The sequence below is a fragment of the Cornus florida genome, unplaced genomic scaffold, assembly GCF_030987335.1.
Source record: "Cornus florida cultivar Cherokee Brave unplaced genomic scaffold, ASM3098733v1 CherokeeBrave_3.0.0_Hap2_Chr01, whole genome shotgun sequence".
NCBI lineage: Eukaryota > Viridiplantae > Streptophyta > Magnoliopsida > Cornales > Cornaceae > Cornus > Cornus florida.
This window is the reverse complement of record NW_026775571.1, coordinates 97,036,023-97,061,906: the sequence shown is the minus strand read 5'-3', so window position 1 is coordinate 97,061,906 and position 25,884 is coordinate 97,036,023. Positions and strand designations below refer to the sequence as shown.

At 33.2% G+C, this 25,884-nt stretch overlaps 1 protein-coding gene and 1 long non-coding RNA gene across 3 annotated transcripts; one reads left to right on the top strand and one right to left on the bottom strand.

Moving 5' to 3' along the window:
* Positions 1-1,454: 1,454 nt before the first annotated feature.
* On the bottom strand, positions 1,455-2,785 carry LOC132308207 (uncharacterized). Of its 2 annotated transcripts, XR_009482402.1 has the most exons (3): positions 2,629-2,785; positions 1,887-2,201; positions 1,455-1,740 (listed from the first exon to the last, which is right to left on the bottom strand). It is a non-coding gene; the product is annotated as an uncharacterized LOC132308207 (long non-coding RNA). The 2 variants fall into 2 exon arrangements; XR_009482399.1 differs by having other exon boundaries at positions 1,887-2,785.
* A 15,954-nt stretch (positions 2,786-18,739) lies between these two features.
* LOC132308195 (protein DETOXIFICATION 40-like) lies at positions 18,740-25,813 on the top strand. Its single transcript, XM_059806219.1, has 7 exons — positions 18,740-19,210; positions 20,235-20,866; positions 22,083-22,139; positions 22,307-22,545; positions 23,984-24,102; positions 24,516-24,602; positions 25,572-25,813. The coding sequence occupies exons 1-7, from the start codon at positions 18,893-18,895 to the stop codon at positions 25,644-25,646; spliced, it is 1,527 nt and encodes a 508-aa protein (XP_059662202.1). The 5' UTR covers positions 18,740-18,892; the 3' UTR covers positions 25,647-25,813.
* The last annotated feature ends 71 nt before the right edge of the window (positions 25,814-25,884 follow it).

Sequence of the window (25,884 nt, the reverse complement as noted above, 5' to 3'; positions counted from 1 at the left end):
GGGTAAAGATCGAAAAAAAAAAAAGCATCTGAGTGCCCAGTATATATTTTAGATCCTATATTAGACGAAATTTCTATATAATTTTCTAAATTGGGGTATTAGTTCAAGAAATCTATAACCAAGATAGGTCTAAACTATGAAGTCAGGATATTTATAATCCAGAGAAACATTACAAAACATTGTAAGGACATGAAAGAGTGTGTGACAATTACAATCATATTGGTACATTACCAAAAGTGGTTTCACTTTATTGCTCTACAAATGCCCAACAAAATGCCACTCAATGTCCTCAGGAAGCTGCCACATATTCAACAATTTCAAAATCAAGTCTTCTGCTGCACACCATATTGCAAGAACCAGGGGTTTCAATCAAAGCAATATAAAATCAAAAAATTCAAGGAAGAGAGAACCTGAGGTGCTTTATCTATGATTTCTTGGACGTAGTATTCGCCGAAACAGCGATGACCGGTTGACGGATGAGAGAGTTAGGCTTGGTCTGGCTCACTGCCACCACCCTCACCTCGTCGGGCCGGCGACCGGACCTCTCCGCCGCCTGCCAAACACGGTGGAGCACCGCCCGAAAAGCCGAGACGGCTACACTCTTGTTGAGTCATTCGGCTCCATCTTTGACTCGAGAGGGGATATCCATTCTTGTCACAACATCGTTGGCCTTCAGCAATACTGCTGATCTGACCTTTTGATTTCTGTTATGGTGCCTAAAACCAACAATTCCTGTGAGTAGTTTGGGCTCAATAATGGTATCGAAAGGTCGAGGTTCGGATTTGGGTCTGTGATTGGTTTTGTTGCAGATAATTTTATGATTTTTGCAATTTGGTGATGGACTCTTAGAGGCAAAATTGTAACTTTAATAATACATAAAAAAAATATTATATTTTTTTATTAAACAAATAGTTTAATTTTAAGGACAAAAATGTAAATTCATATCAATTTACTAACCACAAACAGTTAATTTCACTACAACAAAAGTGACCTTTAGCAACATTTTTTTTCGTCACAAAAAGCTAAATTTTCGTTACTAGAAGTTTTTAGTGACGAAAAATCATTCGTCAATGTTTCGTTGCTATATAACCGTCTCGGTTGATCTATCGTGACGAATGAGAATTTCGTCACTATTGTCTCTACTTTTAGTGACTAAAAAATTTGCGTCACTATTACATGACTTTTAGTGATCATACTTTTTCGTCACATCTGCTTGCCTTTTAGTGACAAAAATGCGACAAACATTTTCGTTACTATTGCATATCTTTAAGCAACCATATTTTTCATCACATCTGTTTTCCATTTAGCAACGAAAGTTTTCGTCACTAACTCACCTAATGACAAATATCTTTCGTTGCTAAAAACCAATTTTGCTTGCTTGTTTTGCTAATATTAAAAAAAATTCAAATAGAAACACAGGTCCACACATTTCAAACTTTATATAGGAACACAAATTTAAACATAACATTAAATTTTATTATGAAATACATAATAATTCTGAGTTCAAATACAAAATTAACATAAATTTGAATAACCAAATTTCCAATTGTATAATACAAAAGACCAAACTAAAACATAAAAGCAAACTCCCAACTCTCTCCCAACTCTCCCTCTATGGAGGAACGCCCAAAGTTCCCTTATCACTAGTCTTCTAGAATCTTAAAATTCTTCAAACTATGTTTATGGCTTTTTGTACTTCGCCTTTGAATATAGTAATTCCGCACGAAGCCACTCTAGCAGCTGCAACAAAAATGAAAATACACAACTTAGCAAAGGGCCAAGAAGGAAATAAAACAAGAGTGATGCAGTAGTGGCTTAAGTTGATCCAACAAAGGCAAAACAATAAAACAAAAAAACAAAGAGTGATTTAGTTTTATGCACTTCACCCTTGAATACAGAAATATTCTAGCAAGAGCCACTCCACTCCAGTAGTTGCAACAAAACACAGGAAAAAGTTCTGTAATGGAACAATAGGGCTCTATGAAAGTCAAACTATAAAATTTAAATAATATTCTCCTAATCATAAACTTGATTAAAAGTAATTCCTCCAAGCAATGCACATTATCAACATAAAAAAAGGATAAAATAATAAAACTACATTGAATTATTTACTTTCATCTTTGACTAAGACCTCATTGTAAGAGCTACCCACATTGAATATCTAACCTTTAGTTCTCTTTCAAACAACTCAATTACTATTTCTGCAAAGCAAACAAGAAACTAGAATAAGAGAAAGGATATTTCACGTGCAATAAGATAAAAAAGAGAGTAGTAAAGAATATATATGTATATACATTGACACCATAACCTAATTTTAAATAAAAGTACTAATATAAAAGTTAGAAAAAGAAAGTAGCAATAAACATTAACAAGAACATAGTTATTGAAACTAAATAAATAAAAAGCATTCCTGAATGGGATTTCTCAGTACCATAGAACTTATGTTGGAAAGTATTAAATCTTGGGTAAGGAAAAAAAATAAATCTTCTCATAAAGACATACATAAAACACTGCAACAACAAGCTTCTTTATCAATTAAAACTATTCCCAAGATGAAGGTAATCATGAATAAAAGTGTGGAAGATAGACTGTGAACAACAACACCTGAATCTTATTTGAGTCACTTACAAAGGTAATCATGAGCAAGGTAGACAAAGCAGAGCTAACAGAGGGAAGCCTGCACTGATTGCAAAGACGTTAGTTATCAAATTTATACATACAAATTGCATAAAGAACATATTAATGACAAAAAATAAAATAAAATAAAAAGAATTTGAAAAACTTTACTTGCCTGTGTTTCGGAAACCAAGTCTAACATAGCCAACTTTGCAAAGAATCATCATTTTAGCTGGAAAAAAAAAAAAAAAAACACGAAGAAGAAGAAGAAGAAGCTATGCATATAAAAATAATTGTGTGATTGGACTAAAATTAATATGAAATCTAGAGATAACAGTAGTAAAATATAAGTGAAAAAAGCCTACTCAGTTCACCACACAAATAGGCACATTAGACAAGATACAAGCCTATTAAGTGCATAACCAATAACTTAAGTTATCTTGAGCACAAAACTGCACATGTACGGTCACTGCGTGGCACTAGAACTAATCATTATGTGAATCTCATTCAGAAAATCACATGAAATTGTGGGCAAAACTCTAACTAATCTGCCTTATTAGAAAAGAAAAAAAAAAAAAAAAAAAAAAAAAAGAAGAAGAAAGAAGAAGTAATTTGACCTTACAAGATTGCTACATTGAGATTTCTCGTTAAGCATTCTTGATACTGAATACCAAACTGAAAACAATAGGATTTCATTGTGAAGGATGATTATTTAACAAAAAAAAAAAAAAATTTGAATGGTATGTGATGCCCAAATTACGAGTTTAAAAGCTAATTAAAAAAAAAAACCCTAGCATGTAAAGTCCCACAGTAATATGTTTAGTTTGAAGATTATAACTGACAGATATTTGAGGAATTTCTGAAGTGATTTAAGGGCTAAGAACTTGTGATCAAACCATGGCCAAGAATTATTGATCGCCTCTAATAAGGTATGAAATCAGAAGAAAAAAAAATCTGAACAACCAATTTCAAGATAATCACTGTATTTATTTACTTATTGAAAAAAATTACAGTAATAATCACTCTATCTATGTGAATATCGTACTATATAAAAATAAATAAATATATAAAAACTAGAACTTTAGAAAAGATTATTTGGGAACTTTCAAACCTGGGCTGTTATGAAATGATGGTCGGACCCAATCACATGTAGAATTTCAGTTATGCAATTCTCTCAACATATATTAGATAGAGATTGAAGGCAATCAAGATCGAAAAATTAATACAAGAAAATAAATATTGAAAAGAGAATATGAAGGGAGTAGTTGAGTGGGATTCCATAAAAAGATTGTGGAATTTATAAGATTTGAGGGTAACCGATTGGCGACCTAGTGTTCTACTCTCTCTATCTCTTTAAGAGCAGCTGATTGGTGACGAGGAGACTCCAGGATAATAAATTGTTTATTGAGAGAAAGCTAGGGTTTGAGTGGGAAAAAAAAAAAAAAAAAAAAAGGTGATGCAGATACTATGAGAGCGAATGACGGGATGATAGAGTTTGATTGAAATTAGAACAGAGAATAGTGCCATAGTAGGAAAAGTGAGGGGAGATAGTTGGGGAAAAACGAAATTGGTTTTTTTACCTAGGGAGATTTTAGTCACAAATAAGTATAAAAAGAAATCGAAACGACGTTGTATAGACCTTCCTATCACCAATTGGTGACAAATTATCTAATTCGTCACAAAAAAGATACATAAATAGTCACGAGCTTGAATTTCATCCCTGAAAGTCTATTTTTAGGGACGAAAGAAATTTTATAGCTAAAATATCGTCACTAAAAGTCACTTTTGTTGTAGTGAATTTGGACCTTTTCTGTTATATTGTGGCCATCTTTTATTCATAAGTACAAGTTGAAAGTCTTAGGGATCCTTTGTGTAATTTGCGCTAAAATAAATGACAAACTCCAAGACTTTTACTCTTTTCCACTAAACTCCTAACTATTTTTATTCCAAAAAAATTCCCCTCAACTTTCAGAGAGGGGGTGACAGAATCAACTGGACATTAACTGAGAATGTAAAAGTGGACATAATTGTTTTTCAAATTATTTTGAGACAATAATATCTTATACCAATTCAAATAACGTTCTACATGGAATAGATCTTTTATACAATGTATAAAAAAATGAACCCTAACTTTTGCAACAAATCACAAACACCCAACACAACTTAATGCATAAAAAAAATAAAAAATAAAAAAACCACACACACACCTTAGTACACAAAAGTCAAAACCCATTAGACCAATTGGTAGTGTTTGAAGCACTTACATAGACTAAAACTATAATTCTAATACAATGCATTAAACAAGCTTATATAGATACATATTGAATACGAAATTAAAAAACAGCTATATGGGTGTGATTTATTATTATTATTATTTTTTTTTCAGAAGCAAAAGAGGGGTGTGATTTGCTCACATTGGTTTGGTTTTCTATTAAATTGAATGAGGCCGAAGAAAAAGGAGTAGCAATAAAATAAATAAATAAATAAATAATTTATATTTTGTTTCTATCAACTAAATGAAGACATACCGGAAACAAAAAATTGAATTTGTGAGTATCCTATATATAGTATTAATATACATATGTAACTATAGAGGAATGAAAAAAAAAAAAAAAAAACAATCAGACTTTTTTTCCTTTTGAAAACTGATACTTCCATCAACATTGATACCAAATAGATCACCAAATGAAAATAAATAAATAAATAAGTATACACCTAAAAAAAAAAAAAAAAAACTTTCCAGATCAATCATACAGAAAAAAATCCTAGAAAAATATTAATCAAGAGAGAGCAAAACACATTGAGAATAAAGTCTAGAGATAATTTATCTGGAAGTTGCGAACATAGATCAGTCCACATTTTTTTTAGTTATATGAGATGATTATGAACCCCAATTAGAGAGAGGAATGATGAAAGAGAGCAAACTCAGAATTTTTTTCCACCAACAAGCTCAGAATTGGAAAGGAGAAAAAATGGCTTTTTTGCCTAATGGATACTTTAGTCATTTTACATCATTAGTTAAGGTTGAGTTGAATTTGTTACCCCCTCTATAGTTGAGGAGGATTTTTGGAACAAAAATAGTCAAGGGGGTTTAATGAAAAAGGGTGAAAGTCAGAGGGGGGTTTTTGGACTTTGCCCTAAAATAAATTAATGTTTCATTTACAATCAAAACCTCATGTTACACACATCGACTTAAGAAATATGTTTATATAGCATCTTTAGATTTTAAGTAATTGAAATTTTATTGGGATTATGTTCGGCTATATGAAAATGGAGTTTTAAAATTAAAATTAATAAAATTGGAGTTGGGAGAAAAGTAATATAAAAAATTGAACTAAATTTTTTTTTTTTCAATTTTAATTTTAAAACTTCAATTCTATACTATCCAAAATATTTAAATAGTATTATTGACTATGTAACACTATCTTTGAATGACAGTCCACCAACAACTTTTCTAAAGCAATTTGCTTATGCGGACAAAGCACCTGAAGCAGAACAACTAATCTTACAAAACGTGTAATATATTCTTCAGCACACAATAAACATACATAATGTGTGTATCCAAGTCCATTGTATATATTTGTTCAACATACGTAATTACATATATACATGATGTCGGATCTCTTTCTGTTTCGGTTTCAGTGGTCAGTAAAAGTAATAATCTAATTACATTGCATTAGATTAGTGTTTATGCTAATATTTAAGAGTACCGAGGTTTTGAATTTTAAATTAAAAAAAAAAAAAATTAATTTAAATTTTATATTAATTTTTTCTTTTTTTTTTAATTTCGAATCTTAAGTATCAATTAAGTACTCCTAAAAACAACATAAATACGAAATAAATTTAAAATCTTTGGTGTTTGTGCATGTGTTTGGTGCATGGAATATCATCTTTCTGTGGGTCACTACCTGATTGAGTGGAACAAAGAGGTCACCAATAGTGAATAAATCATAACCGTAAATAATTCCATTTAGGGACAGACCCAATATAATTGCCCCCACTGATTTTTTTTTTTTTTTTTTTTTTTAGTATTATACCCTACCATTTTGTTTTTCTTTCATTTTTTGATATATATATACACACGTATAAAATCCCACTATTGTTTCAACTGAAATTACTAACAAATATCATTATTGTCTCCCACAAAATTTTCTAGATCCGTCGATGGTTCCATTGCTTAGGATTAATATTGGTACCACAATAAATAAATGGCTTGATCAAGTCTACTCCAAGTCACAAACTAATAAAAATGAATACAAAATTTAATTATATCGACAATATATTAAACTTATCGGTTATCAATAATTCATAATTTTAGCAAAAATTGTACTACGTTAACTTAATGTTAGTATATGATCCACCTCTCCAAGTGAAAGGTAGAAGATTCAAGGCCGATTTTAACAATCTGTCATGTTCAATCCTCTATTGTATTTAACACAACAAACCATATACAATGCATACCATTGCCAAAAATGCCTTGATCTCAATCCTGTGGATGACCAGTTAAGAGTGAATGAGAAGGAGCTTGCTGCTAAATTTTCAGAGTTATGTCTTGCAGAATAGATGTTCTACAAACAAAAGGCACAAATCCACTGGCTTAAGGAAGGGGATCAGAATACAGCCTACTTCATGAAGTGTTTATCTTCTAAAGCCAACAAGAGGAAGGTCCAAGCATTTGAAGATTCACTTGGGAATGTGATTCAAGGTCAGGATATTCACAATGCATTGCTTAACCACTTTCAAGGATTGTTGGGGCAAAGCTACTTGGAGTATCCAGGTATGAACTCTTTCTCCAACCTCATCTCCAAGTCAGCACCCCTCCACCTCCTATCCATTCTCATGTCCATTCCTACTGACTTGGAAATTCAAAATTGCATACTGTCCTTCCACCCCTACAAGAGTCCAGGGCCTGATGGATACAATGCATGCTTCTTTAAGCATGCTTGGACTATTATTGGAAGTGATATCATTGCTGCTGTCAAAGATTTCTTCACAACAGGGAGAATACTTACAGAAATAAATTGTTCCTACATAGCTCTGGTGCCCAAAAAGCCTAACCCCTCCACTGTGAATGATTTCAGGCTAATATCATGTTGTAATCTACTTTACAAATGTATTTCAAAGTTGTTAGCACATAAATTGAGCCAGGTGTTACCTTCCCTAGTTAGCTATCCTCAAAATGCCTTTATCAAAGGGAGAAATATTTCAGAGAACATCATCTTGGCACATGAGCTATTGAATGGGTATCACAGATCAAATCATGTCCACAATTGCACAATTAAATTTGATTTATAGGCATTTGATTCTATCCACTGGCAATTTATTCTGGATTTATTGTTATTGTTTGGATTTCCTGAGGTGTTTGTTAATTGGATTTCACAATGTATCACAACCTCATCCTACTCAATTTCACTGAATGGGGAAATGTTTGGCTTTTTCAAAAGGAAGAGAGGCCTTAGGCAGGGAGATCCCTTATCACCAATGTTGTTTGTCCTTGCCATGGAGGTCCTAACCTTATCCATCAACAATGCCATTCAACTAAATCCAAATTTTGTCTATTATTGGAGATACAGTAAGCTGTCACTCACACATCTGATGTTTGCAGATGATATTCTATTGTTTTGTCATGGATCTCTTGGTTCTATTCAAATTCTCTCCTCAGCATTGGATAGATTTTTCTTATACTCAGGTTTATCAATCAATTGCTCGAAGAGCCAAGTCTTTTTCACAGGGGTAAACAGCCAAGAAAAGACTTCAATCATTTCCCTACTGCAGTGTGAAGCTGGTACACTACTAATTACTTACCTTAGGTTACCTCTGTCATCTTCATTTATTAATGCAAGGGACTGTTAGACACTTGTTCAAAGAATTAAAGCAAGAATGGCTATGTGGACATTTAGATTCTTATCCTATGCTGGAAGGGTTGTGCTTATTAAATTCTCTCTTAACTCACCCTTAATGTGTGTGTGTGTGTGTTGATCACATATATTACTCACCACCATCGATGCCCCACCTTTCCCCACCACCACCATTGGCGCCTCACCCTCTCTCTCTACCACCATCATCAACTCTCTCCATCGACGCCTCACCCTTTGTCTACCAGGCCTATAACTTCTCTCAATGTTTCCTAACCAACTTAAGTGCCAAGTTCATTAATTTTAAATTATATAATATTTGGAGTTACAGTTGACATTCATTCTAAATATTTTTTAAACTTTTTATCCAAATAATTTAATCCAAACCCATTTAGGGACAATAGATCATAGGGTTAAGTACAAAAAAAACCCCTTCTAATGTTGATATAGTGCATAGCAGTCCCTGTGTGATATAAAACCCCTATTCTATCAATTTGGTGCAATTACCCATGTTCACATAAAAAAACATTAATACCCTCTCTAATATAAATGAAATAATATATAAAAAAATTAGGCAATATAAAATTACCATTTTAAATAATTTATTCTTTTTTTTTCCCCTTTCTATCTTGGCTGATTGAGGGCCAAGGTAGAAGAAACACCAGAACTAAATTCCAGCGAAGAACTGGCTTTAATCCTTGAACTTGAACCCTCTGCTTCTAGTGCTGAAGTTATCAGAACAGTCCCGTGGTAGTACTCCATCAACATACGCAGGGCTTCCTAGAATTCATCTAATGCCTAATTCGAAGGGGAGGGAGTAGCCGGACCCTCTCCTCTGTTCCTAACCTCAGAGAGGAAATTGGACAATCAATCTCAAGCTCGTCAGGATTGTTGGCGGTGATTTGAGGCGCATTTGGGAGTTAGCTAAGTGGAGAATGGGGATGGGCTTTGATTTGTTATGGCAGAGAGTATAGAGACGATGCTAGATGGGTGTTAACCAGAGAGTTTGTCTGCGACCATCGACGTCGAAAACGCATCACCAGCGTGTCATCCCGCTGTAAGTCACCATCGTCGGAGCCCAATTTGTGACTCAACGACGACGAGGATACGGTGACCTCTGTAACTCTTTCTCAGCAATGGAAAATGGGGTATTTTACTGAGAGAACAAAATTGAAGGTGGGGGATTTTAGAGCTGAAAATTATGATTTTTTTGTATGTTTTGGGTATGATAATTTGTTATTTTTTTGAGTTTGATCAATTCGATGGGTGCTTTGTGTTTGATACACACACACACACACACACACACACACATATATATATATATATATATTCCTGAATATTTTATATATTTTTTTTGTTGTTCTGGGTCTTCTCCTATCTATAGAAAGAACATGACCCATTCATGTGGATCACAAATTGCATTATATCACGGCCATGGACACAAACCACAAAACCAGAGGAGAAAATTAGGGTGAGGATGGCAGATACAAGAAGATGGCAGTGGTCTAAAGTCGTAGAAAGGGCACAGTTTAGAGGGATATAAATTTTGGAAGATTTGAGATTTAAAATGTTGTGGGCCTAGGGTTTCAATCATAGTATTTGAATGTTCCATTAAGAGAGGCGAGAAATATACAGGAGTGGTGGTGGTGGTGATGGTGGGGTGGTGGTGGTGGTGGAGGGTAGGAGAGTAGGGTAGAATAGGAAAAGAAAAGAGCAAGGGTTTTTGAATTTATTATATGTCAATTTTGACTAAAAAGTGGTCAGTTAAACTTATTTTCACCTTTTTCAAATTTTATGGACTAAAATACATATTTTTAGAAAGTAAAGGCTTGTTATGCACAAACTTCGTATACGAGGAGTTTTTTTTTTTTTTTTTTTTACACTTAACCCTATATCATAGTCTACAAAATCCAATCTATTATTGTTTGAGCTCAAATATATTAATTTACAAATAAAAAACTAGAAGAACTTCTGAAATTTGTATAGGATTACTAGGTACTCATTTATTCCTTTAGAAATCGAACACTTTATACATGTTCATAATGTGATGTTTGTTATTCAAAAATAAATTTTATCATTTCGGGCACACTTGTTAATACATCATGATACTTTTATATTTTATTTTATAAAAATGTCCGCTCTTCTTTAAAAAAATAATAATAATAATAATAATAATGGTATCACCAGATTTGACCCTTTGATCGCATCATAATATCTTATAGTATCTCCCAAGAATTTAACCAGTAATAATAGGATCTATCTTATCTGCCGGCACTCCCTCTTGCAGTCACAATGAAAATGATTGAGTTTCTTTTCAAAGAAAGTGGATGTCTCTCACCTTATCGGCGGGTCATTTATAAAAAATATATTTTCTATCGAAATATCAGTGTAGTGCTATTTAGGGGAAGCTCCACTCATTTTTCTTGATGTATGAAATGACTTTCAAATTACACCTTTTATCTCCCTCTCTTAAATTATCCTATCTTCTGTTCCTTTCAGACACAGTGAAGATGAGGAAAGAAAAGAACCCAAAAGTGTATATATATATATGTGTGTGTGTGTGTGTGTGTATGTATGACTGTATATGTAGGGCAAATACAAATTAAGCTGTGAAGAGCGTACTTAAAAAGCTCATTTATACCTAACTTTCCAATATGATTGAGATCGAGATCTGTAAGTCGCATCTCTTGCTTATCCACTTACGTATACAATCTAATTCGATTTTTCCCTGCAGCTGTTGAAACCCTCCCTCTTTTGTACGAAAAGTAATTATTTTTGATGAGACAAGGGGTCCACAAGTCATCGACTTGCCCTTTCTTTTGCCCTTGATTGAACACATATAATCTTTGCTCTGCAGGGGCGTAATCGCCTGCTAATTCAATGATATTATACATTATATATTATATTTCTTTCCTTGAGGAAAAAAAAAAAATTTTATTTTCTTGTAGCTAAATGACACACCATTCGTTCACTTATTTTGGGTAAAATACAATCACACCTTCTGAAATTTAGCAAAAAGACACTCAGATAAAATTTATTTATTTTTTGAACAAAGACACTCCCTAAAGGTTCAAAAATAGACAAAGACACCCTTTTACATAAGAAAGTAACCAAATTACCCTTTGACCATTTAGGAGACTTTTTTAACTTTACAATTTAACAAATTGGACCAATTTACCCCCATAAACAATTTATGCATAAAAAAAAAAAAATTGTTATTTACTTTATAAATGTCCCAATTTCTTAAAAATGTAGACGATTTTTTGATCCAATACATATATTTCAAATAAATTATATTTTGTTATTACTTTTTTTCTTTTTCTTTTTTATTTTTAAATTAAGATAGTTAATTCTTTCATCTAAAAAAATTAAACCAATTTCTTTTCCTTAAAAATAAAAAATATGGTACCAGTATAATTTTATGTATCTTAAATTATATATCAAATATTATGCATTTCCCAACATAAAAAGGAAAAAAATAATAATAATAAAACAAAGGAAGAAAAAAAAAAAAGTTAATATGCATAAAGTTATACTAGTACCTATTTTCTTTTATGTTGAGAAATGCATAATATTTTATATATAATTTAAGATGCATAAAATTATACTAGCACCATGTTTTTTATTTTTAAGGAAAAGAGATTGGTTTAATTTTTTTAGATGAAAGAATTAAGCATCTTAATTTAAAAATAAAAAAGAAAAAAAGAAGTAATAACAAAATATAATTTATTTGAAATATATGTATTGAATAAAAAAATCATTTTAGACGTCTACATTTTTAAGAAGTTGGGACATTTATAAAGTTAAAAAAAAAAACAATAAATTTTTTTTTTTTACTTTTTTTTATGCATAAATTATTCATGAGGGTAGATTGCTCCAATTTATTAAATTGTAAAATTAAAAAGGTCTCCTAAACGGTCAAAGGGTAATTTGGTCAAAGGGTAATTTGGTCAATTTTTCATGTAAATGGGTGTCTTTGTCCATTTTTGAACCTTCAGAGGGTGTTTTTGTTCAAAAAATAAGTAAGTTTCCTCTAAATATCTTTCTGTCAAACCTTAAGAGGTGTGGCTGAACTTTACCCTTCTTTTTTCTTTCTTTCTTTGTTTTTTTTTTTTTTTAGGTGTTTTTCTTTCCCACAGCCACACACACACACACACACATGTATAGACTGCATTAATTAGGAACGCAAAGTCAGTCTGATACAAGTAACAGCGCGTTATTTTGGCAGCATTGTATAAGCGTCTTACATATATTAAAAATAATATATATATATATATAGCGTATACTTCATCAATATTTGTTGAAACTGTTGTTCCACAACAAACATTCTTCACCTTATAAATTCTGTTATGATTGACATTGATTTTCATGTGCTGAGCTGAATTCACCCTTAGATACTAGATATTTTGAATATGGATTTTTTAATTGCCAATCTAGATAGTTCTTGTTATTTTAATCACATATTGTCAAAAATTGTTCAATCAAAGGTATTAAATTCTTTAGAATGTTACCACCGCGCGCATGCTTATTAGTAGAATTGCTCTTCTTGCTGAGACTTTCATCCAGGATTGGATTGCGTTTCCCTCCCTCCTATGCGCGGAGGGCTCTATTTGTTGTTTCCTGTTTTGATGCTTAGCTTGTTTCCTTTCTTTGTTATTAGGAGAAGAGTTTACGAGATTTATCCTTTTTTAGTAGTAGCTTATAAGTTATTACTAGACAAATTAAGTGAGCCTTTTCCAATTAAACAAAATAAAATATATATATACACACACCATAATAAAATAAAGGGTTAACTTCAGTTATACCGTCTCAAGTATGTCCAATCTTCAAGGGAATATCCCACATTTGTAAAAATTCAGTCAGACCCCGTCAAACATTGTTGGCTGACAAAGCAAAATAATTAAATGAAATGACTAATTTACCCTTTTTGTCATTTCCTACGTAACCAATTGGTGACCAAACGAAAATCCATTTCCATAAATAGGTCTGGCGAGCTTCACGACGATGATTGCATCAAAAGGACGACACGGGTTGATCCCAGAGGCCAGAGCCTCGTCGACGCGACGATGCCTAAACGATGTGTTCTTTGATGGGTTTTGATTCAACTCGGAACGAACCCACTTCAAAGCTCAGTTCTGAGCTCTCACCGGCAAACCATTGAAATCGATGCTAAGTGACAAATTAATTAATCATTTTACATAGAATTGTATTTGTAAAATAATTTTCAGAAAAAAAAAAAAAATGGACGAGGAAAATGGATGAGTCTACAATCATGAACAACAATACAAATTACCTAAAAATGATGGCAATAATAAAGGTGAAAGCAAGGAGCAGGTTGCTGATGGCCGAAGAAAGTGTTGGAGAAGTGTAATTAATGCCTACGAATCCCATGATTTGAGATGTATACCTACTCACATCCAATTAAACATAGTTATTCTCCATGGAATGAACTTGATCACGACGAATGCTCAGGATCGTACGGCCAAAATTAGTCAAAGAAGCTGATGGACCTTGATAATCTGTTAATGGCATTTCTCACACGAACAAAAATCGCCTCAAAAGATTGTAAATTTCTCACAATAATCAAAATCAAAACTTAACAAGGAGAGAATAACACAATTGGGTCCCAAAATCGTTGGAAATGAAGAGACCCAATTGAAAACAGTAACACTAGAACGCAAATGACCAAACGGGTTCACATATTTTTGTGACAAATTAACAAACACACATTAGGTTTCAAGTAAAACCACAGAGAATTGGAGGGGATGGAGACGAACAAGGCAAACCAGAAATCAATTTTAGAGAGAGAGAGAGAGAGAGAGTAAAGAGGATATGGTGGTTGTGAGAATGTTGAAACCCTATAGGAGAGAGAGACGCTTATATTGGGAATGATTTGGACCACGTAAAATAGGATCGTTGAAAGAGAAAATTCGAAAAGCGTAGGCTAAAGAAGGTATTACGTGAGGGGAGGACAAGGAGAGCTGTAACTGCATATGCATAAGCAACGAAGACATGGTAACTAATTAACCTTTGACTGTAGCCGAATAGAAGTAAACCCAGTAAAACACCGGCGGAGGGTGGAGTCCGATATACCGAGACTAAACAGCGAGGAAGAAAGGTTCGACTGAAATTGCCTCCACAATGGGTTTCATGAACGAAGAGAACGGTGGTGTAGTGATATGCGAGGCCATGGAACAAAGAGATGGTGGTTTAGTGATCCGCGAGGCCATGTAATTTGGCTGTTCCTGATCGGCCAGCTCCAAGCATCCTCTTAACTTTTCTCTTCCTGTTTGCAACTCTCTCCCATTCATGGCCTCTGTCAACAAGCTCAAGATGGTGGTGGACAAGTCCGGCCGTCGCGTGAAGCTGACCCGCGCCAATTGGTCCGGCCACCTCTTTATCTCTCTAAAAACTAAAAGTGGCTTGACTTCTCTCTTTCCAACAACCAAACTTAATCAGGGCTAATTTGGGTATTAAAATTTATTTTTTTTGCTTATGTCAGTAAAAGTTGTCTCTAACTAACTTTGACCATTGACCGAGAAAAAATTGAATTTTTACAAACATAAAAAATCTCATTGAAGATTGGACATACGTCAAAGAGTGTCCCTGAAGTTAACCTAAAATAAATTTCTATTTGCAGTGTATACATGGCAGCTGGTCATGTACAGTAGCCATAAAACAGGCCAGTATAGTCAGCCAATTCTGGCAGACTGCAGTTGTGGCCCTCACTTTCCCTTCTCTCTCTTTTCTTTTTATCTTTTTTAAAGCGGCGGGTCTTTGTGAAGAATAAATTCAATTTCAAACCAACCCTCACTTCTCTGTTTTTTTAAAGTGGTGGGTCTTTGTGAGGAAATAAATTCAAACTATTACAAATTATAGTGGGATCCACAAATATATTATATCTATGCAAGAATTGTAGGCCCAGTAGGCCTACAAAGCTACAACTTATATTAATAATATTTTATTAATTATTGAATTAATTATATCCTAATTGAATTACAAGCGCATTAAAAACTTTCATTTTGACGCGATTGTAAACATACATTACTTGATTCGATTGAATGTCTATATATTTATATGTGGGGATAACTCTACTTAAAAATTACACTGACTCCCTCTAATGTGACTGCCGGTGAGTTGTGTTAGAGATTTCTGTGAATATACTAATATACCCTCCATATTATATTACTAATGATATGTGATAGTAAATTACTCTTTTATCCTAACAGAATAGGGATAACATAATAGGATGACAGTGCAGAGATGCCAGATGCGGCGTACGAGAGCACAGTGGAGGGGTTCGGCAGCACTGTGAGCTTCTTTTCAGGTGAGGGGAAGATGACAGAGCCGACGACGGAGACGAATCCATGCCAAATCAGGTTCCAGCAAGTAAGGTGGCGTTTCGGCTTGATTTCTCTCTCTTTTCGGAGATCGATGAGCTCGGTGGAGTCGTCGGAGCCACTGGAGAGGCAGTTGTTGAGGCGATGGAGAGTTTGGGGAGAGTGATACTCTCTGTGTGGGTTTGGCTCGACAGATTGTTCTGATTGAATCGATCGGTGCGACGATTTATATATATTATATAGAAACATAGACGTGTCTGTAATGCAACTGTAAGAGGTGGCTTTTACAAAATTACAAAGAGAAAAATAAATTGTGATAGGGATGCGATGATTTTTTAAATCTCCTTTGCAAGCCGGCGGCCGAGAAAACAACAGCGATGACGGATGACATTTTTTTTCTGAATCCCCAATCTTTGAGTTCTGAATTCGAATCCATGCTTGCGAGGTTTGTGTGTTGTACTGGTTTTGGTGATTCTAATTTAACTGATTCAATCATGTTATAACCTTGATATTGCGGGCACAGATTGTTAGTCACTTTACAATTTGCTTCAAATGACAGTGAGGTGAGAACTAAGTACTGACTTTTCATGGACAACTATATCGTTGATGGAGTTGCAAAGTGGTTGTTCAGTGGTGAAGGTCTGCTATTGCATTTTATGGATAATGACTGTTGTCGATATTGTAATTGTAATCAATTAAATGTATATGTAATCAATTATGATGGAAATTGTACATTGATAAATCTGGTAAAGAGGTTATGGAGAGTAGATTGAGAGAAGATGCTCTAATAGGATATAGGAGGCAATGTATTTGGATGTTTTAATACTTTTCTTCATCATTTATTTTTATTTTTATTATATTGAAATTTAAATAAAAAAGTAAGGGTGCAAATGTCTTTTCAACTATAATAAGGGAAAAGGTGGTTTTTCACTTGATGATGTCATCAAAAATGGCCATTGACCGGCGTTGACTTTCACTTGAGGGGGCTAAGTGTTATGATGGAATAAACCTTGAGGGACGACGGTGTAATTTTTTAAACGTGAGGAGTACCGACTGTAATTACCCCTAACCCTAAGAGAGATAAGTGTAATTACCCCTTTATATGTGTGTCATTCAGTAACGATATAGAAAAGAATCTACTCAAATTCTCTCTTTATTATAACAAGCTAGTTCTCCAAAAAGTTATGAAACACGAACATTTCTCTCAGGGGTCCCGTACTAATGTCGGATACAGACACTTGTCCGACACTTCTGTAAAGTGCCCAAAAATTATTTTTTATTGGACACAGGGTGGACACGACTCGGACACGGCTCAGACACGAGGTGGACACGAGGGGGACACAACTCGGACACGGTGAGGTGTATTTTGTATTTTTTTTTTAAGATAAATGGGGTACCTAATGTAATTTTTTTAAAGTTTAAAAGTAAAATTTTGAAAAAATAAAATAACAACTACAGACAACAGAGTACTACACAGTAAATTTATTTTCTCTCACTTCCTCTCTCAATCTCTCATCTTCTTTAATTATCTCTGTACATGAACAAAACAATTTTTTTTTTTTTTTTTTTTAAAGTTACATGAACAAGACTTTGTGAAAGACTGAAAGTATATACGTTTATTCATGTACATATTTAGCCCATTACAACTATGTCTCTTCTACACATCTTCGTTTGGAATTTGGATCAATTTTATTTTTCATTTATATTCTGTTTTGTCTTGTTTATGTTTTTCTTTTAACAAAGATGAAATTATTAAAATTGGTCATGTTATTTGTTGTTATTTTATTTGCAATTTTATATTTATATATATCTGTTTATTATTAGAAAAATGAATGTGCAAGGTTCTAGTAATTATATTTTGAATATATAATTATATATATATCATTTTATAGGCGTATCACCGCCGTGTCCATGTCCTATTTTTTTAAAGATTTTCGTATCGCCACATCTGTGTCGTATCGTATCTGTGTTTCGTATCCGTGTACTTACTTCATAGACAAAAAGTAATTATTTTTTATGAGACAAGGAGTCCACAGGTCATTGACTCCCACTTTCTTTTCCCCTTGGTTGAACACATATATTCTTTGTTCTCGAAGGGCGTAATCACAAGCTAATTCAATTGTATTATATATTATATTTCTTTCCTTGAGAAAAAAAAAAAATTTGTATTTTCTTGTAGCTAAATGACATACCATTCACGCACTTATTTTTTTTTTCTGTGTTTTTCTTTCCCACAGCTATACACACTCACACATGCATAGACTGCATTACTTTGGAACGCAACGATACAAGTAGCATCATGTTATTTTGGCAGCACTGTATAAGCGTCTTACAAATATTAAAAATAATATATATATATAAGCGTCTTACAAATATTAAAAATTATATATATATATATATATACTTTTTGATAATATTGAATTGGTGTATTAAAATTAAAATTAGGAAAAAATTAATTTAAACTTTGAATACACAACTTAGTTCAAAGTTTCAACCATTTTTTTTCAAAATTTTAATTTCAAAAGGTACTTTTAATTTCCAAACACAACATATATCAATAAACTTGTGCCCTCGTGCCTATTGAATCATCATCTCTTTACCACACAACCTAACAACTATAAATTGAAGGCCAGAAGGTGCTCTCAACACACCAATTTCTTACCCCCCATAAGGTGATTGACACACACACTGTGTGCGTGTGTGTGTATAATGTAGCACAAAATCTATTATTCGGTGAGTATGATTGATCTGACTTTTATTCATTTTATGAATATTGGAATATACTTATTCATCGGTGATTAAGTACATTAGGATATGCATTTATAATTAGACCACATTAATAATTAGGAGTGAATACATGCTAAAAAATGAATAGACAAATTGTCCTGTATACTTCATCAATATTTATTTTATATTCCCATTGCTATAATAAGAGGCTGAAATTAACCAACGGATCCCATGTCACTCTTTTTCTATTAAAAAATAAATAAATAAAACACAACCTATACGTACATGCAGTAAAAGCCAATATATATTAAGGCAAACGCCTTAGCTAGCAAAGTGAAAAAGAGAGAATTAAGCATGGAGAACAGTGATGGTGGTGAGATCAATCAGCCCATGTTGCAACGCAAACAATCTGCAACAGGGGAGCCGGTAAGCTCCGCCCTCGAAGACGTTCTATCTGATACCAGCTTGTCCTACTTCCGGCGCCTCCAACGGGCCACCGCCGTCGAACTGGTTACCCTCTTCCGCCTCGCAGCTCCGGCAATCGCTGTTTACTTGGTCAACAATCTCACCTCCATGTCCACTCAGATCTTCTGCGGCCATCTCGGCAATCTTGAACTCGCCGGCGCCTCTCTTGGCAACACCGGCATCCAAGTCTTCGCCTATGGTGTCATGGTACTATCTCTCTCCCTATATATATGTATATGTATATATATGGTAGTAAAGTATAAGACTCTGATTGAATAACTAAGCTAACTAAACAACACAAAAGAAAATTATCAATATATCAATTAATAGATATATTGAAGTTTTTTTCCCGGTAAATTAATATATATATATATATATATGTATGTGTGTATGTATGTATGTATGTATTCATGTATGTATGTATGTATGTTGAGGTTATTAATGTTTAACATGGTTGGTAGTACTTACATGTATGGGCTGTGTGTGTATGAGAAACATCTATGGGGTATGTCTATAAGTGTTCATGCGCGCATATATATATATATATATATATATATATATATATTGTTCTCAACCTTCTATACACTGTAGGTGTTTGTGCCCTAGACTACAATAACTAGTTAGATGTTTATGGATCACGGGCAAGGATCCTCTTCAGAAAAAGAGAGGTTCTGCACATTCACCAATCATTGATATGGCATCGTTATTAGTGGAAAAATTCAATCCAATGATCAATGAGTGTATAGGACAATCCTTATCCGTAGTCCATAAACACCTATAGACCACGCCCCGCAATCAAAAAGCTCACCTGTCCATGACACGCTCTCATTGGCTAGTAAGACATTTGAGTTATATTACAAGCTCTGATTGGTATTAATCTCGAACCAACTAATAATTTTTTCTAGATTAGAGTATTTGGTCGCGCACCTATTTATCTAAATGACTATATATATAAATATATCAAGTAATTCAAATTAGGAGTAACTGTTCATTCAATATCATGGACTTATTACAAAAATTATTAAAGATATCAAATATGACACGAGAAATGAAAATAAACCAAGGATTATATTTCAATGGCTTTTTTTCACTTAAAACACCTAGAATTCAAGTGTTTAAAAGAACAATGTGAGTATATGAGTTTCGTGAAATAAATAAATATATATACGCATGTGTATGAGTTTCGTGAAATAAATAAATATATATACGTTATAATAAATTTTTTCTACAGCTAGGAATGGGAAGTGCAGTGGAGACTCTATGTGGCCAAGCCTATGGAGCAGGCAAGTATGATATGTTAGGAATATATCTACAGAGATCAACGATCGTCCTTATGGTAGCTGGGGTCCCACTTATGATCATCTACATTTTCTGTAAGCCCCTCTTGCTACTACTCGGTGAATCAACGGAGATCGCGTCCGCAGCAGCATTGTTCGTGTACGGTCTCATCCCACAAATATTCGCATACGCCGCTAATTTTCCCATCCAGAAATTCTTGCAAGCACAGAGCATTGTGGCCCCGAGTGCAATCATATCAACGGTCACGCTTCTCGTAAACATTTTATTAACGTGGCTCGCGGTGTACGAGTTCGGGTTGGGATTATTGGGTGCTTCGCTGGTGCTGAGCCTGTCATGGTGGATCGTCGTCGTGGCACAATTTGTGTACATCCTGATGAGTGATCGGTGTAAGCACACGTGGACTGGGTTTTCGATGTTGGCATTTTCTGGGCTGTGGGATTTCTTGAAATTATCCACTGCATCCGGGGTTATGCTGTGCCTGGAGTCTTGGTATGTGCAGATATTGGTGTTGATTGCTGGGTTGCTTCAGAATGCTGAGGTGGCATTGGACTCCCTCTCTGTTTGGTAACACACTCTCTCTCTCTCTACATTCCATGAATGTACGAACCATTAGTTTTAGTTTCTTCATGAAACATGACACATCAATTGATTTACATTGTCTTCCTACGTAAAATTTAAAACAAAAAAAGCAATCAACTAATTCTTTATGTATTGATGGTTCATTAATTAACATCGTCGTATGTTGTAAAAATTTAGAATTAAAGTCCGTTTGTTCAATTGATGTTTCATTAATTAAGATATCTTATTTTTACAAAATTCGAACAAAAATATATTTCACATTACTTGTGAATCAGAGTAATACTACGACGTCAAATTGATTTTATAAACGATTTCAATAATTATTGTGTCATAAGAATTCTTGTACTTTAATCAATAAGATATAATCTCTCTTTTTTTAAAGTGTTTAAGTAATACGCGTTAGCTGGTATCAAAATTTGATTGAAATCACACCTAAGAAAATCATTTCATGTGATAATTCATGTTAATTGTGATCATGCATTATATAATGCGATAAATTTTGTTATATAATTTTTGCATAATGATATTATTATATATATGTTATCTTTGAAGTCTGAACAGATGCCACCATCATAAAGAATTTAATTATAGGGAAAGAGAGAGTGTATATATATATATAGCTTGAGGACAAAATCTGTAAGTGTATTTATATGGTCGTGGTTGAGGCCAGAGGTGTTATCCCGCCAACTAACATTCAAATTGTCTTTATGTCAATCCTAATTTCATTTGCATTTGTTAGAAAATGTTGTTGCATTTGCAAATTGAGATGATTGTGATGAGTGTTGGGATTATTATCACATGAAATGTTGTTCGGGTCTTATAATAACAAATTTAAACATCACAAAGTTTTGCCTTTTAAAATGCATCAGGTAAGAGTTAAATTCATAACGTCTGAATTTTTGACTTGTCTCTTAAGACTTTTTAATCATAAAACTAAGGATTTATCATTTCATAGTTGATATACAAGGATTATTAATTTAAAATTTAAAGCTTCAAATATATATATATATATATATATATATATATATATATATAAAATTCGTGTTAAAATTAATATATAAATGCTAGACTTTATTACAGCATAAATTTATGTAAATGCCATATATATAAAGAAATTTCAATTTATAATGCTTTAGATTGTTCCTTTAATTTGATACATGGTAATGAATTAATGTAATGTATTAATAATTTGCAAATGCAGCGTGACAATACTTGGATGGGCGTTCATGGTTTCAGTAGGATTTAATGCTGCCGCAAGGTTAGTTACAAACAAAAAAAATGTTACCAAATATGATATTATTATTATTTTTCTTATAATTTTTATTGTGTGTTATTGAATTTTATGTCATATAAAATATGATTTAGTTGAATCAAAATTGCTCGATGTTGTACATTGCATTAATATATATATATATATATATACAGTGTGAGAGTGAGCAATGAGTTGGGTGCTGGACATCCAAAATCGGCTGCATTTTCGGTTGTGGTGGTGACAATGAGCTCTCTCATCATCTCTGTGATATTAGCCATTGTTGCGTTCATGTTGCGCCATGTCATGAGTTACGCCTTCACCGGTGGCGAAACCGTAGCCAATGCAGTCGCCGAACTTGCCCCTTTGTTGGCCGTCTCCATCATACTCAATGGTGTTCAACCTGTTTTGTCCGGTGAGACTTTCTTTCTAATACCATTTATACAACCAATCTAATACTAACAAATGATTAACATCTGACTTTTGCATCCAGAAAAATTCTAGAATACCCTAGTATCGTACCTTCGAGTACCTTATCTGTTAAACGTGTTAGTGAAACTCACTTAATGAATGATTCAACGGTTGGGAGGATTCAGATAGTACGGTATTACGAGAGTACCCTATCATATGCACACACATATATATATATGATAAAATAATTTTTTTTTTCTATATGACACGTGCATTTTATTTTAAAAATTTACAATTACCAAATTAGAGTAATTTTATCACGCCTTTAATCCGTATGAGATGATGTCTCATCTACGAAGAGGAAGTTGTAAATTCGAGTTTCAGCAGAGTGGGCCTGCTTTTAATTTTTGAAAAAATATTTAAAAAATAATAATAATAAAAGAAAACTTAATGGCTAATTAAAGATTTAACTTTCCAACATGCAATGAGCGCATGAACGGACAATGAAGTGTGTGTGTGTGTGTGTATATATATATATGTGTGTGTGTGTGTGTGTGTATATGTGTGTGTGTGTGTGTGTGTGTGTGTGAAGTAGAAAAAGATTGAAATGTTACTTTAATTAATAAAAAAAGTAAATAGCTGATCAAATTGGTTTTGTCTAGCTAGCTATCCCATGACATTGAACATTGTGATTCTCAATCATGACACGCAGACAAATAGGTCAAGTTCAGGCTCTGGCAAGCGCACTGACCTTTAACTTGTTTCGATTTAATTATTATATTAATAATCAGTGGCTCAACTAGAGGTTTTTTTAAAAAAATTTACAATTTTTTTCCTATGTCTAATTAGTCTCTTACACGTGATAACACGTGTTAACTTAATAAAATAAAATAAAAAGAATTTTTCCAATATATAATTAATTATAGTTTCTGCATGAAATTCATCAAATGTACTAATATATATATCCTATCTCTGTGTGTGGTGTGTGTTTGCTTTCTTGCACGAATTGCAGTGAAGAGGACATATATATATATATATATATATATATATAGATTATCACTGCACTTCATGGATATAATATATAATTATTATAGAAAAGAGATCTCGGTGCTTTAACATCTAATCCCCAAAATTAACTAGTAAAATATTAAAAACTAGTACATGAAATATGGAATTTGGAAAGCACTTTTAATGTGTTTTGTCCAGCTTATTTGGAAATTGGCAGACAGTAAAGAGACAATCCACATTATCACATAAAAGTATAGCATAAATTAAGCAATCTAGCTAGCTAATAGTCTTCTCTTAGCTACCAAGTACACAAGCTGGTTGTTCGACATATCTATCTTTTTTCTCTCTCACACACATACACATAGTACTACAAAGTCTATGATTGTGATATATCATTAATTATTTTTCGATTTTTTTTTGTGAAATGATTGAAGGGGTTGCTGTCGGGTGTGGATGGCAAGCATTTGTTGCTTACGTCAACGTTGGATGTTACTATGTGGTTGGAATTCCATTGGGTTCACTTCTTGGCTTTTATTTCGACTTTGGTGCTAAGGTATATATATATATTATACATATGTATATATATCTATCTCTCTCTCTCTCTCTCTCACAAAACTTCAAAGACATTATACATTGTATGCAAAATGAATCATATTAAATCTAATCCCTCTCCTGTTGAATGTTGTAAAATTTCTTAAGGTAGTGATACTTAGGCTCCACGTTTGGACCTAAAACAACTCGATCCCGCTATTTCAATCTCAGGCCAGATGATACTTGGACCCAACATTTCGGCTAGAATGTTGGGCCTAAGTGTTATTTTTTAATATACTTAAATTTATTTTCAACACTTCTGTTTTAGAATTCTAACATGTGTTAAAATTTAGAACAAATGTATTAAATCGTGTTGAAATCTCTTTTCATCACACTTAAATTATGTACGCGGTTGTTTTATACGTTTTTGTGCAGGGAATTTGGTCAGGGCTTATAGGGGGCACAGGAATGCAGACTATCATCTTAATCTGGGTCACTCTTCGGACCGACTGGGACAAAGAGGTAACATCCAGTAAATTAATCAAAAAAATATTGTAAAGAAATTAGATATATGTATATATATAATTATATCTATACACATAGAGCAACCTATAAAATAATAGATTTTTACATATAAATGGTGCTAATGGCCCATATTTACCATTTGATGAAGTCAAAGTCTCATAGTTTCAAAAAAATATAATTAATCAAAATGTTGACGTGAACATGAAAAACATTATTCACTCTCACAAAGGTATCACTTTTTTGTGTAGCACAAAAAATAGTACCTGATGACAAAAAGTGGAACCTGCATGCATAAAAAATGGTACCTATGTGCCTAAATGTGATACCTCTGTGAGAATAAATAGTGTTTTTTCATGTTTTTATTTTTTTCGAAACTATCAGACTTTGACTCCATTAAATGATAAATATGAGTCATTAGCACTATTTATATGTAATAATCTGTTAAAATAATGTGAGACTCTGTACCAAATAGTCATCAAAATTGAGGATTGTCTCCTTCCACTAAGGTCATTATTATGCCCCAAAACATTTAAATGGCAACTGAAAATTTAAAGACTCAACCAACAATTTTTATCTACCCCCCACCCAACAACAATAGCAAATATAATTGTAGTTGATAGTTCTGTTACGATACATGGACAAATCAGCCAACGTTGCACGTGATGTGTGTGCAGAGGTTTTATATATATACATACATACACGTACGTTTTTATACACCAACTTTTGTTGTACAATGTATGGTGAGAAAACCTCCAACCGCGGTAAAAAGCAAAATCAAATCCAATTTTTTAAATTAGAATACAGGATAGCCTCAAATTGTTTTTGTTTCAATAATAGTAGTTGCTTTTAACATCATTCAATGAAACACCTAGCTTTGCTTATTGCAATTAACACTACGAGACTAGAATGTCAATGTGAAATGGTAAAATCACTGGACATGAAAGTTACAAATTTTGAAATTTTCAGGTAGAGAAGGCAAGGAATCGAGTGGATAAATGGGAAGACAAGACGGAGGAAGAGGAATCCCTTCTAAAGAACTGAAACACCCACTGCGTGGATCTGAAACTTCGCTCGTACTAGAAAATTCATTAAGCAATTATAGAGTCATTTCTGATTCATTCAGAGTTCATGAAGCAAATAATATGTACAAGAAGCAATTTTCTAATAAGTTTCTTAATTTGAAAATCCGATTATTCTTTAAAGAATTCCGTTCTTTTGTTGCATGTCATTGATCTAAACAGATAAATAGCTAAACCAAATCAACTCACAAATCAATGTT